General features: G+C 33.8%; 2 protein-coding genes across 2 annotated transcripts; one reads left to right on the top strand and one right to left on the bottom strand.

The window, feature by feature from the left end:
• The first annotated feature begins 954 nt into the window (after window positions 1-954).
• Window positions 955-2,958, top strand: LOC132294809 (pentatricopeptide repeat-containing protein At2g20540-like). Its single transcript, XM_059792811.1, has one exon. It carries the CDS (start codon window positions 1,076-1,078, stop codon window positions 2,669-2,671), a length of 1,596 nt encoding a protein of 531 aa, XP_059648794.1. The 5' UTR covers window positions 955-1,075; the 3' UTR covers window positions 2,672-2,958.
• A 455-nt stretch (window positions 2,959-3,413) lies between these two features.
• On the bottom strand, window positions 3,414-9,901 carry LOC132294808 (probable leucine-rich repeat receptor-like protein kinase At1g35710). Its single transcript, XM_059792810.1, has 11 exons — window positions 9,533-9,901; window positions 8,261-8,408; window positions 7,853-7,924; window positions 7,370-7,441; window positions 6,141-6,212; window positions 5,892-6,035; window positions 5,717-5,797; window positions 5,263-5,334; window positions 5,080-5,151; window positions 3,928-3,999; window positions 3,414-3,813 (listed from the first exon to the last, which is right to left on the bottom strand). The coding sequence occupies exons 1-11, from the start codon at window positions 9,627-9,629 to the stop codon at window positions 3,723-3,725; spliced, it is 993 nt and encodes a 330-aa protein (XP_059648793.1). The 5' UTR covers window positions 9,630-9,901; the 3' UTR covers window positions 3,414-3,722.
• Window positions 9,902-11,206: the final 1,305 nt, after the last annotated feature.

The following is an 11,206-nucleotide window of genomic DNA, read 5'->3' as shown; positions in this document are numbered from 1 at the left end:
ATATATCCTAAGCAATTTATATAGATATTTATAATGATACTTAATAACATATATTCATTTTAACGAGAACTAACCGCATATTTGTTTTATATATGAATCCTCTTCTTGAAGAAAAAAAAAATTACAAAATTCACTCTAGGCAAACAAATGTAAAGTAGCTACAAACGAACCTTTTCAATGGCAAGCTCAAAAATAAAACCGGGGTTCAAGCTTGAGATGTGTTCATATATTAGTATTCTAGCTCGGCTCGTTTATCTCATTTAATCAATTCTTAATAAACGAGTTTTGTTCACGAGCTTATTTTATCGAGTCTTTTCAAAACTACATATTTATAATCATTGCATGCCTAAAGTGGCAAGATAAGGTTTTCGGATTGAACTCGTTCCAATAACAAGTTTGATCTGAGTTTGCGGGCCTAACTAGAAGGGATATGATAGATGTGAAAGGGAGGAGTATTCCTTCTCCATATATTTCTTTTTCTTCTTCTCTACAATTTTTTCATTTATAAAAGTAACCTAATCTGAAATCAACATTATTTTTTTTCCCTAGTTAAATCAACATGATTTTTAGGTTGAAACTTGGCTCTGTTCATTTGCAGCCCTGCCTACAAATGGTTGAATTCTTTATTTATTTATTTTACTGACATGGGTGTCAACCTTGTGAGCTATAATATGTGAGGAAGGAAAGAAAGGGGTAACAGTTAATGAGTTCAATGCGAAAAAAATCTTCCAGTGACCCATAATCTCTCAGTGAACCTCCTGTAACTGGAATACTTGTGCACTAGAGATGATTTTGGTTCATTTAAGCAAGGCACATGTTGATTCAATTATGCGATGCATAAACGCTAAAGTGGCACTGAATCTGGGTTTTTCAACTCATGAGGGTATCTTTGTCTATTTATCGAAAATAAATATTACGTTGGATTAGACCACCTTAGCTTGGCATGGGAAACGAATAAAGAGCCATAATTGTTAAAAACATAAATTAAGCCTTGTAACTTCTAAAATTTGCAGAACGAGTGATCTTAATTTTAAAACTTACTGCTTTTCTAGCAGATGAAGGTGGAGGGGAGTCCATGTCAACAATAACCAAGAGATGCCTCTTATTGTTGGAAAAATGTAAGACCATGAATCAGCTGAAGCAATCTCATGCACAGTTAATCACGTGTGGCCTTGGAACCAATAGCTTTGCCCTCAGCAGGTTATTGGCCTTCTGCTCAGACCCATATCATGGTAGCCTATCCTATGGATGTAAAATCTTTGAACAGATTGAACAGCCCACCATTTGCATATGTAACACAATCATCAAATCTTTCCTCCTCAAGGGGGAACTAATCAAGACCATAGAAGTATATGCCCAAATGTTGAGAAATGAGATGTACCCTGATAATTACACTCTTCCCTATGTGTTGAGGGCTTGTGCAATAATGCGAAATTGTCATCTAGGTGAATCAATTCATGGGCACAGTTTGAAACTTGGCTTTTTGTTTGATGTTTTTGTGGGTAATACTTTGATTGCCATGTACTCTGCATTTGATAATATGGTTGCGGCCAGACATGTGTTTAATGAAATTCCTCGGCAAAATGTTATGTCATGGACGCTATTGATTTCTGGGTATGCAAAACAAGGGGATGTTGACTCAGCGAGATTGATGTTTGATGAAGCACCAGTGAAGGATAGAGGAATATGGGGTTCTATGATTTCTGGGTATGTGCAGAATAATTGTTTCAAGGAAGGATTACAATTGTTTCGCTTAATGCAAACGGCCGGCATTGAACCTGACGAGGCCATATTTGTGAGCATACTTAGTGCTTGTGCTCATTTAGGTGCTTTGGATATTGGGATTTGGATTCACAGATATTTGGATCAATATGGATTGCCATTGAGTGTTCGTTTGGGCACTGCTCTCATAGACATGTATGCTAAATGTGGGCACTTGGATTTAGCTGAGAAGGTATTTGACAAAATGCCTCAAAGAGATACTATTTGTTGGAATGCTATGCTTTCTGGATTGGCAATGCACGGAGATGGTGAACGCGCTCTCAAGTTGTTTTCTGAGATGGAGGCGTGTGGGATCCAACCTGATGACATTACATTCATAGCCATTTTCACGGCATGTAGTTATTCAGGCTTGGCATATGAAGGTCTAAGGGTGTTGAATCGTATGTGTAATGAACACACTATAGAACCCAAGAGTGAGCACTACGGTTGTATAGTTGACTTTCTTGGTCGAGCTGGGCTTCTTGAAGAAGCAAAGGATATAATCCAGAGGACACCCAATTTGAGGAGTCCCTCTGAAGAGGCTATAAGTTGGAGAGCGTTGTTAAGTGCTTGCTGTAGTCAAGGACAAATTCCACTGGCTGAGGTTGCAGCTGAGAGACTTTTGCAGTTAGAACGCCATAGTGGTGTCTATATTCTGCTCTCAAATGTATATTTTACTGCAGGCCAATTTGATAGGGCAAGAAGGATGAGGAAGATGATGAGAAGGGGAGGAATAGACAAGACACCAGGTTGCAGCTCAATTGAGATTAGTGGCACTGTTCATGAGTTTGTTGCAGGGGAGAAAACTCACCCGCAGATGGAAGAAGTGCATACACTTTTGGGGATGATGAACAAGCAACCGGATTATTCAGGGCGTAACCCAATTCTATTTCAAGTTGATGCTACGTGATTTGTCCAACTAAGATGATTAATTGTTGAAAATTTTCTACTATTCGATGTCATTGATTGTTTTTGAAGCGTCATGGTATGTATATAACAACAGATTTGCCATATTTTGTTGTTTAGTATATATGTATAATTAAAATCTCTTTGTTTAACTTGGAGTCTGGACAACCACCACTCCATTTCTAGATCAATCCAGCATTTTTCATTTGGGTTCTAATAAGAAACCAAGCAACTAATGCACAAACTGACTGGTCACACTATTTGTGCGTTACGTTTTGTAATTTCAATGTGGTATGATTCTATCTTATAGGTAGAGATTGTATGTTTTGTATCATGATTCTATCTTATAAGAAAGATTGTTGTAGTAATATCAAAACAAATGTTGGTATTTTTCTTTTAAAAAAGTATCAGAATGTAATATTATGATTGGTGTAGTAATATCAAAACAAATATTAGGGTATTTTTCTTTTTAAAATGTACAAGAATGCTTCGTTATTTATGTTTAAAGTACTTTTTGTTATAATTTTATTTTGAGCTTTGTTTTTTAAAAAATGAATGAAGTTTTATCAATTTCTAGCTATCAGTTTAAACAATTTTGATAATATCACATGCACTACTTATTTTTTGATCCAAAATCTTCAAACAAAATGTACAGCTAATTTTTTGATCCAAAATCTTCAAACAAATTAACCGCAAAACCATTGTACAGAGATTTCACGATCATTACTTAATGCGAGATCTTCCAGTGCAGTAAAAAATATATATATATTTGATTGCATTATGAAACCAGATACAGTACAAACTGATTATGGAGGTTGTCTTCATTAAGAATGGGTTGATGTCTTTGACTAACCCGATGTCTTGCAATATGAAACTATTTACAGTAAAGCAACACCTTACAGGCGAGAGGTGATAGAATCATAGAAAACTACCAACACAACTTCATTTGGAACATCAATTGAATTCTTATTTCCATTCAGAACATCATCCATTGAACCCTCATTTTTCCAAAAAATTGTAAACTTCTACAAATGAAGAATGGGTTGATATTTTGACTAAAACAAGAAGTCCGTATCAGAAACTTCAAGGACTTTGTGGACACCAATTGGGATCACGCCTTGCCGGAATGCATTTCCATCAATGTACCTGCAATAAATTCAATCATTTATTTTACCTAACAATTTAGTAAGATTATCTATCTAAAAAAGGGATATATATATATATTATCCATCTGAGATTGAGTTGAGACAAGAAACTCACATTTCTTTCAAGTTGGGGTGCTTATAGAAAGCGTCGGGAATTCTCCCAGTAAATTGGTTGTGATCCAGATACCTGAAATCAGTTAAACAAGCTTCATATATATTGATGAAATTTCCAACACATACAACGACAAAATGAATGCTGAAATATTGGCTGCATGCTAAACTTAGAAATTAAAAAATCAACGAGAGAAGAAAAGATGCCACTAACTATAACCAAATGCATAAAAGCTATCATAGAATAAACAAGTTTGTTGTAGTTAATCAGGCCAATGGAATTTTCCTTGAAGACCTAATACCAATAAACAACTTTAAAAAATGATACAATTAATACAAACACAGAGTATTACACCCTTGATCGTGAAATAGCGATTGCTTGTGAATCCTGTGAATTGCATGAATGTAGGATACTCCAAATTCGTGGGTCAAACTTATTAGGGAGCCGGGCTTCTTTATTGAGTTTTATAAAAAATGTTCTTGGTGAAAAAAAATTGTGAATGAAAAATATTCTTGGCCACAAGGATTAGGATGTCATCTGGACAATGGACATCAAACTTTTCAGTTTTTAGATTGCTAAATATGGGGGACAAAAAAAAACTAAAAAAGAAAGGAAAAAAAAAAAAAAAAAAGAAGAGGAGAAGAAAGAGAGATATTGATGGAAATAAGAGAGCATGTAAAACATTGATATTGCTTCAACTTTGGTGCCAATAAGAAACTTGTGCAAACAGATGTTCAGCATGCCCAAACTTATAAACATAGGAAGACAATCGAAGTTAAATGAGACACCAGAATTCTAAAGAAAATTTTATCATTTTGATGACAAACTAAAAGCATCAATTTCCTACATAGTCTAGTCTGTAAATGAATTTTGGGAAAAAGTTGGTTTCAATTTGTTTAGACAGACATTACATTGACAATTTGCCCTATCCTGCCTGTCTGTGAGAATGTGATATGTGGAAATTAAGACAAATTGGATTGGGTCAGGGAAAAGCTAGGTATGATCCAATGAACAATTTATCCGAACTGGAAAATTTATACATACTACTCTTGGAACAGAAACAACTCCTTCATACCGATGCATGTAGAAGCATTCTTATAAAGAAACCAAGCAGGCATGTAATAAAACAGGGAGAGGAGTTGGAAACAAACTTACAAGTAAGTCAACTTGGGAATATGGGCTACTCCAGATGGTATTATTCCAGTCATTTTGTTGTATGATAGATGCCTGTAACCAACATAGCAGTCAAATTTCAAATTTTAATGGAGTGGCAACCAACAGAAATCCGCTGAGAAAATAAATACCACACCACATTTTACATGAAAATGCAGTACTTACAAGATTTCCAAATTCGTCAAGTTCGCAAGCTGCGATGGGATGCCTCCGGTAAGATAATTATTGTTCAGATAACTGCGAATTAAGAGTAAAAAGAAAATGCTCTGAAATTAGCACTTCCTCTATACCCTTACCCTCTGTTTAAAAAGATCGGAAGGTAGGAGGGATGAAGAAGTAACCCTAGGGAAAGGAAGGACTGTGTGTGTGTGTGTGTGTGTGTGTGTGTGTGTGGATTCAGCATGAAGAGAGGAGGAAGGAAGGGGATATTGCATAATTGAAAGGCCCCCTCCTCTCTTCTTTCCCATCACTTCTCTCTCCTGAAAAACCATGTACACTTCAACAATCCCTCCCCTTTCTTTCCCTCTATTCCTTCCACTACTCTTCCCTCCTACAGCAATGACCACTAGTTGGAAAGCATCAATGAAATATTCAGGATTCATCAACTGGGATGACTTACAGGTTGCGAAGAGCTGGAAAACATCCCTCAATACGTATTAGTTCCCTTATGGTTCCCACCAAATGATTGTTTCCAACATCCCTAGAAAACCACAGTATCATTATTAGATCATATGTTGCAAGATACAAATTGCAAACCCTAAAAATACAGTGGTAAAGGTAATGTGGATTGTTACAAGTGCCGAAGGTTTTGCAGGGTTCCCAATTCTGGTGGAACTCGCCCAATAAAACGATTTTCATGTAGATAGAGATAGCGTAGCTCGGGAAGACTCGCAAGCTCCTTGGGAATTTCTCCTTTGAAATTATTGAAACTCAGGTATCTGCAGAAGTTTCAATCAATAATTTGTTAACTCAACATTGAATAAATTATATGAGAAATATTCCCAACAGAATAAAATACGCTCAAAGATGTTAAAATTACTTACAGATGTGTTAGTCCTTTTAGTTCTCCTATTTCAGGAGGAATGACATCTTGCAGCTTATTCCATCTCAAATTACTGAGTAAAAAAAAAAAGTGAACAGGAGAACAAGTAATTGTATACACGAAGTGCTGAAATTTTGGCCCAACACCACAATGCTGAAAGCAAATTATCAGAAAATTTTAGTGGAACCTAAATTTATGCATAAAGTACAAAATTTGTGCATAAATTTGAACTACGGAGAAGACATTACTGAAGGGCATACAAGTTATTTCAATCAATAACTTTACTGATCTATAAGTGGGAATGTGAATAACTTTACCGTTTGAGGATAAAAAATGAATCACTTTAGTGAAGTTGAAATCAGTGTTGAAGATGTTTTCTACTAAGGTTCAAAAAGTTGAAATCAGTGTCGAAGATGTTTACTGCTAAGGCTCAAAAATGCTGATAATAATGTTACCTGAAGTTGTATACAACTTCATCACTGAAGACCATAAATTTTTGCCATAATTTTTGCCTCATATAAACAGTGAACAAGACATTGTATATATAAGTACGAAATTTAAACCATTGAGCCCAGTATTTATTTTTATTTTTATAATTTTTGGCTTCCATGGGTCTCATTAAACATGAAACTAACAATCTGATGTGGTGATTAATAAAAACACCATTCTTTCCTCCTTACCGACACAAATGACACCTTTTGATCTCCTTGACCCAAAAACTCATATATGTTGATAAATGATAATCACAATCATCCTTGCCTTACCTCATATGAATGAGGTTGGCCACATAAATTCTCTGTTTTCATTCTTTTCTATTACAAGTCATCTATCCTATATATATATATATATATATATCATTTCCAATGATGTCGTCCCATGTTAAGTTCAGTTGCACTTTTTCCCTCCTACCAGCAACTATAGATCATCTTTAAATATGCCATTGCTACCTAAGTCTATTTTCTCTTTCTTATCAAACATGTGTATTGTTGCAACATAAGCACTGCAATTCATCATCACCGTCATTACAGTTGTTTACAAAATGTTGTTCCCGAGTCCTATCCTACGAGAGAGATTGTAGAATATCACAACCTTTTCATTACATAATTACACTACTAATAAAATGGATGGACACCTGAAAAAAGTAGGAATCAATATTTTGCCATGTGCACAAGTTGAATAACAAAAAGACAGGGAACCTAATATCAATCCACAGGAAAGTAAAGGACTTACAGTACTTTAAGACGCTTCAAACGACCAATTTGAGGTGGAATTGGCCCGGTTAACTTGTTGTTGTGGAGATCCCTGCCAAAGGGACACGTAAATATAGTTTCAGCAGTTCTTCTTATAAATTGCCAAACGGGGGAGAGGGAAGATTTGAGTAGTTCTGAAGAAAGAAGGACATTTTACAGTAATAAAGCAACAACAATTTATTATTCGCACAAATAAAAAGGTTAAAATTATATCTTTCCATTTCTATAGCAAACTGTGAGTTGGATTCAAAAACAATAACCACTTTTTCAGTTTTTCTATGCTGATGAGGGTTTCTGCTTACCATGTGGAGTCAACTTTGGCCATAATTGATTGTTCAAGAATGGTAATTAATAAATTACAGTAAAAGTGACAATACTCACAAAATGGATAACAGTAATAATAGTAAGCCAACAAAATAAAAAGGCAATTTCTTGAATTTAAAAAGAGATGGAAGAATCTTACAGCCTACTTAGATCCAACAAATTGGTTACAGCAGTAGGAAAAGGTCCAACTATTGACACTGCATAAACTTCCCTGCAAGTAAACAAATAAATTCAATGCAGATAAACAAGTCAAATCTAAATTGCCATATAATAATTTTTTTTTTTTTGATAAGTAAATTGCCATATAATATATTGTGTTCAATTAGCTAAGAAAGACATCCTTAAAACATGCTACCAACACACCACCACACACTCCATTTCACAACTTCTTTTCATTTCTTCAAATGAACATACTCAGAACTGGATAGCATTATAACACAAACAGATTAAATGGTAAACGAGTCAGTGAGAAAGAGCTGTGGTGTTTACAAGTAAATAAAATCTGTATAATAAAAAATACCGAGTGTAAAAGGGAGGTAATGCTTACAGTTCCGTAACCACTCTATAATCACCCTGAGTCGAGCACGTGACTCCAGACCACGGTGGTAAATCACCATCTCCACAAGGATCATCTCCTACCCATGCATAAACCACCCTCCATCCCAAAGAGGCCTTAATTTCATTCAAAGCTTTCACTACAAAATTATAATGTAGAACATCAAGTTAGACCACCCAAATAGGAAAAAATAAAAAGGAAAACGACCTACATATCTAGTCGGTCATAGAAAAAGAATAATCCACGTTAAAATTCAATTGTGTTCTCTTTTATTACCATATTATCTTCTCATCAACAGTGTCATCAATTTTATGGATTTAAACACCACAAACTCACCATTTTTAAAAATTTTAAAAATCTAAATGTATACTACTAGAAGATGATTCTCATAGGTGTAAAGATCCAAATTTCAGCTCCAATCTACCCAGTCACAATACTATATTTAACTAAAAAATACATCAAATTGTAACTTCAATACATTTCAGCATAATAAACTATAACTTCAAGCAATATTAATATAAATACACAAACATATTAACATATGGGGCTTAATAATGATTGTGGATTAAGAGATCAGATCGAAACGCAGTTCGAGTCCTCCATACGAATTACGAAAACTAGATGCAATACTCAAAGAGAGAGTACTAGTAGTTCGTCCAAATAGGCTAATCTACCGTTATTGCAGAATCATGAATGTATACTACTAGAACATGATTCTCAGAAATCTAAAGATCCAAATTTCAGCTCCAATCTACTCAATCAGAATACCATATCTAGCAAAAAAAATTTGCAAAATTCTAAAAAATGCATCAAATTGTAACTTCAATACATTTCAGCATAATAAACTATAGTGGATTAAGAGATCAGATCGAAACGCAGTTCGAGTCCTCCATACGAATTACGAAAACTAGATGCAATACTTAAAGAGGAGTGCTAGTAGTTCGTCCAAATAGGCTAATCTACCATTATTGCATGAATGTATACTACTAGAACATGATTCTCAGAAATCTAAAGATCCAAATTTCAGCTCCAATCTACCCAATCAGAATACCACACGATGGGGCTAAATGATGATTGTGGATTAAAAGATCAGATCAAAACGCAGTTCAAGTCCTCCACACGAGTTACTACAACTAACACAATGCTTAGAGAGAATATACTAGTAGACTAGTAGTTCGTCCAAATAGGGAAAATCTACGGCTATTGTAGAATTGGGGGAAAAATGTAATAATGGATGAAATTGAAGAGAAAAGTGAGAATTACCGTCTCTTTTGAGGGTTTTGCAGTGAACAGCGACGTTGAGAAGCAAGGGGAACAAGAGGATCAGAGGAAACGCAGAAGATGGAAAAGGACGCGCCATTGGAGACGTAGATCACTCCTCGTGTGTATGTATAGTGTGTTCCAATTGAGAATGCTTACTTGAAACTTCGAAATCTGAAGACCTCTTCAGTTCATATCCTTATTCATACATATTTGTGTATCTGTGAGTTTGTGTGTATATATATAGATAGAGAGAGATCCGAATCGAGCGTAAGGAGTTTTTTAGCTACAGAGAACGCGGAATATAGCCTCGTCGTCGGTCGAAGCAAGTACTAGTTTTTTTTCCTTTTCATATTGTTTCGAATGAAAAAAGAAAAATCATATAGTAAATGAGTAATATTGACTCTTATATTTATTTATTTTTTTCTTTTGAGCACGCCGTATACCATTCACAAATTATTTAAATTATGAGCGCAGTTCAGAAGCTAAATTTTAAAAACTTACTTCCTAAATTTCTATCAACACTACTAAATCGGAAACACTCTAATAATAAAACATTAAACCCACTAATAAAATAACTTATGATGTCAAAAAATATTTTTTCCTAATAATCAAAACACAAAGACTCTTGCCACAGTGTTTGGAGGTCAGTAATTGTCTTGAAAAAATCACATCAAAATAATTTAATCTAAATCAAGTTTTTTTGAACTAAAAAAAATTCACCTAAACTCCTTTTGGATGGATGAAAAATGATTGTCAAAAGTAAAAAAAATAATAATAAATAAAGAAATAAAGAAAAATAAATAAATATTATTTTATGATTTAAATTAAAAGAAAATGAAAGTTACCATAAAAAACTGAGCTCTAGAAATTAATTTTTTTTGTATTTTTATAAATAAAATTATAGAAAAATTAAGTGGTTATGGAAAGTAATTCCTCTCCCAAAAAAATTTATTCTCTTTTCATTTCTATCTAACCAAATAAATGCTTCAGTGAATTTTTTTGGAGATTTAACTCCAAAATGAATCCATGGGCATGACTCATATCAGATTCATATATATAATTTAAACAGGATCCCAACAAAAGGTAAAAATATTAATTGATGTATCAGTATAAAATCAATTTCTTTTCAGAACTATTGTGATAGATGGTTCAAGAAAGATTCATTGCGAGCCATTTTAATTTTGGATTCAAAATTTAAATCACATTTTATTAGGGTCAAGTGCAGAAAACACTCTTAAAATATGTTTACAGTGAATATCACACTCTTCACGAAAGTTGACCAACTTCGTGATCAATTGTGCAAAAAAATATCCTTAAAGTTTTAATTTGGTGTAAATAGGTCCCTTTGACAAATTTAAACCCTAAATTGACTAAATTACTCTTACTGAACCATTTTATAAAATATATAAAAATAAATAATTTTTTAAAATGGTCAAAAAAGACATTATTGGAGGATACTCCTCTTGTACAAAAAATACCCCTAAAGTTCCGGTGCAAATAGATTCCATAGACAAATTTAAACCTTAAGTTATCTAAATTACTCTTACTGAGCTATTTTATAAAATATATAAAAATAAATAATTTATAAAATGACACTATTGGAGGATGCCAGTAATGGACAAGTAAAGATAAAAATATAAAATAAAAATAAAAGTATATAAAATAAAAGTAAAG

The sequence above is a fragment of the Cornus florida genome, unplaced genomic scaffold, assembly GCF_030987335.1.
Source record: "Cornus florida cultivar Cherokee Brave unplaced genomic scaffold, ASM3098733v1 CherokeeBrave_3.0.0_Hap2_Chr02, whole genome shotgun sequence".
In the NCBI taxonomy this organism is placed as follows: Eukaryota; Viridiplantae; Streptophyta; class Magnoliopsida; order Cornales; family Cornaceae; genus Cornus; species Cornus florida.
This window is presented reverse-complemented; position numbering and strand designations above follow the sequence as displayed.

Coding starts and splice junctions, on each gene's coding strand:
- LOC132294809 (XM_059792811.1), top strand. CDS start 1,076: ATGTCAACAATAACCAAGAGATGCCTCTTATTGTTGGAAAAATGTAAG.
- LOC132294808 (XM_059792810.1), bottom strand. CDS start 9,629: ATGGCGCGTCCTTTTCCATCTTCTGCGTTTCCTCTGATCCTCTTGTTC. Junction 7,925..8,260: donor TATAGAGTGGTTACGGAACT/GTAAGCATTACC, acceptor GTTTACTTGCAG/GGAAGTTTATGCAGTGTCAA. Junction 4,000..5,079: donor ATTCCCAAGTTGACTTACTT/GTAAGTTTGTTT, acceptor AACTGATTTCAG/GTATCTGGATCACAACCAAT.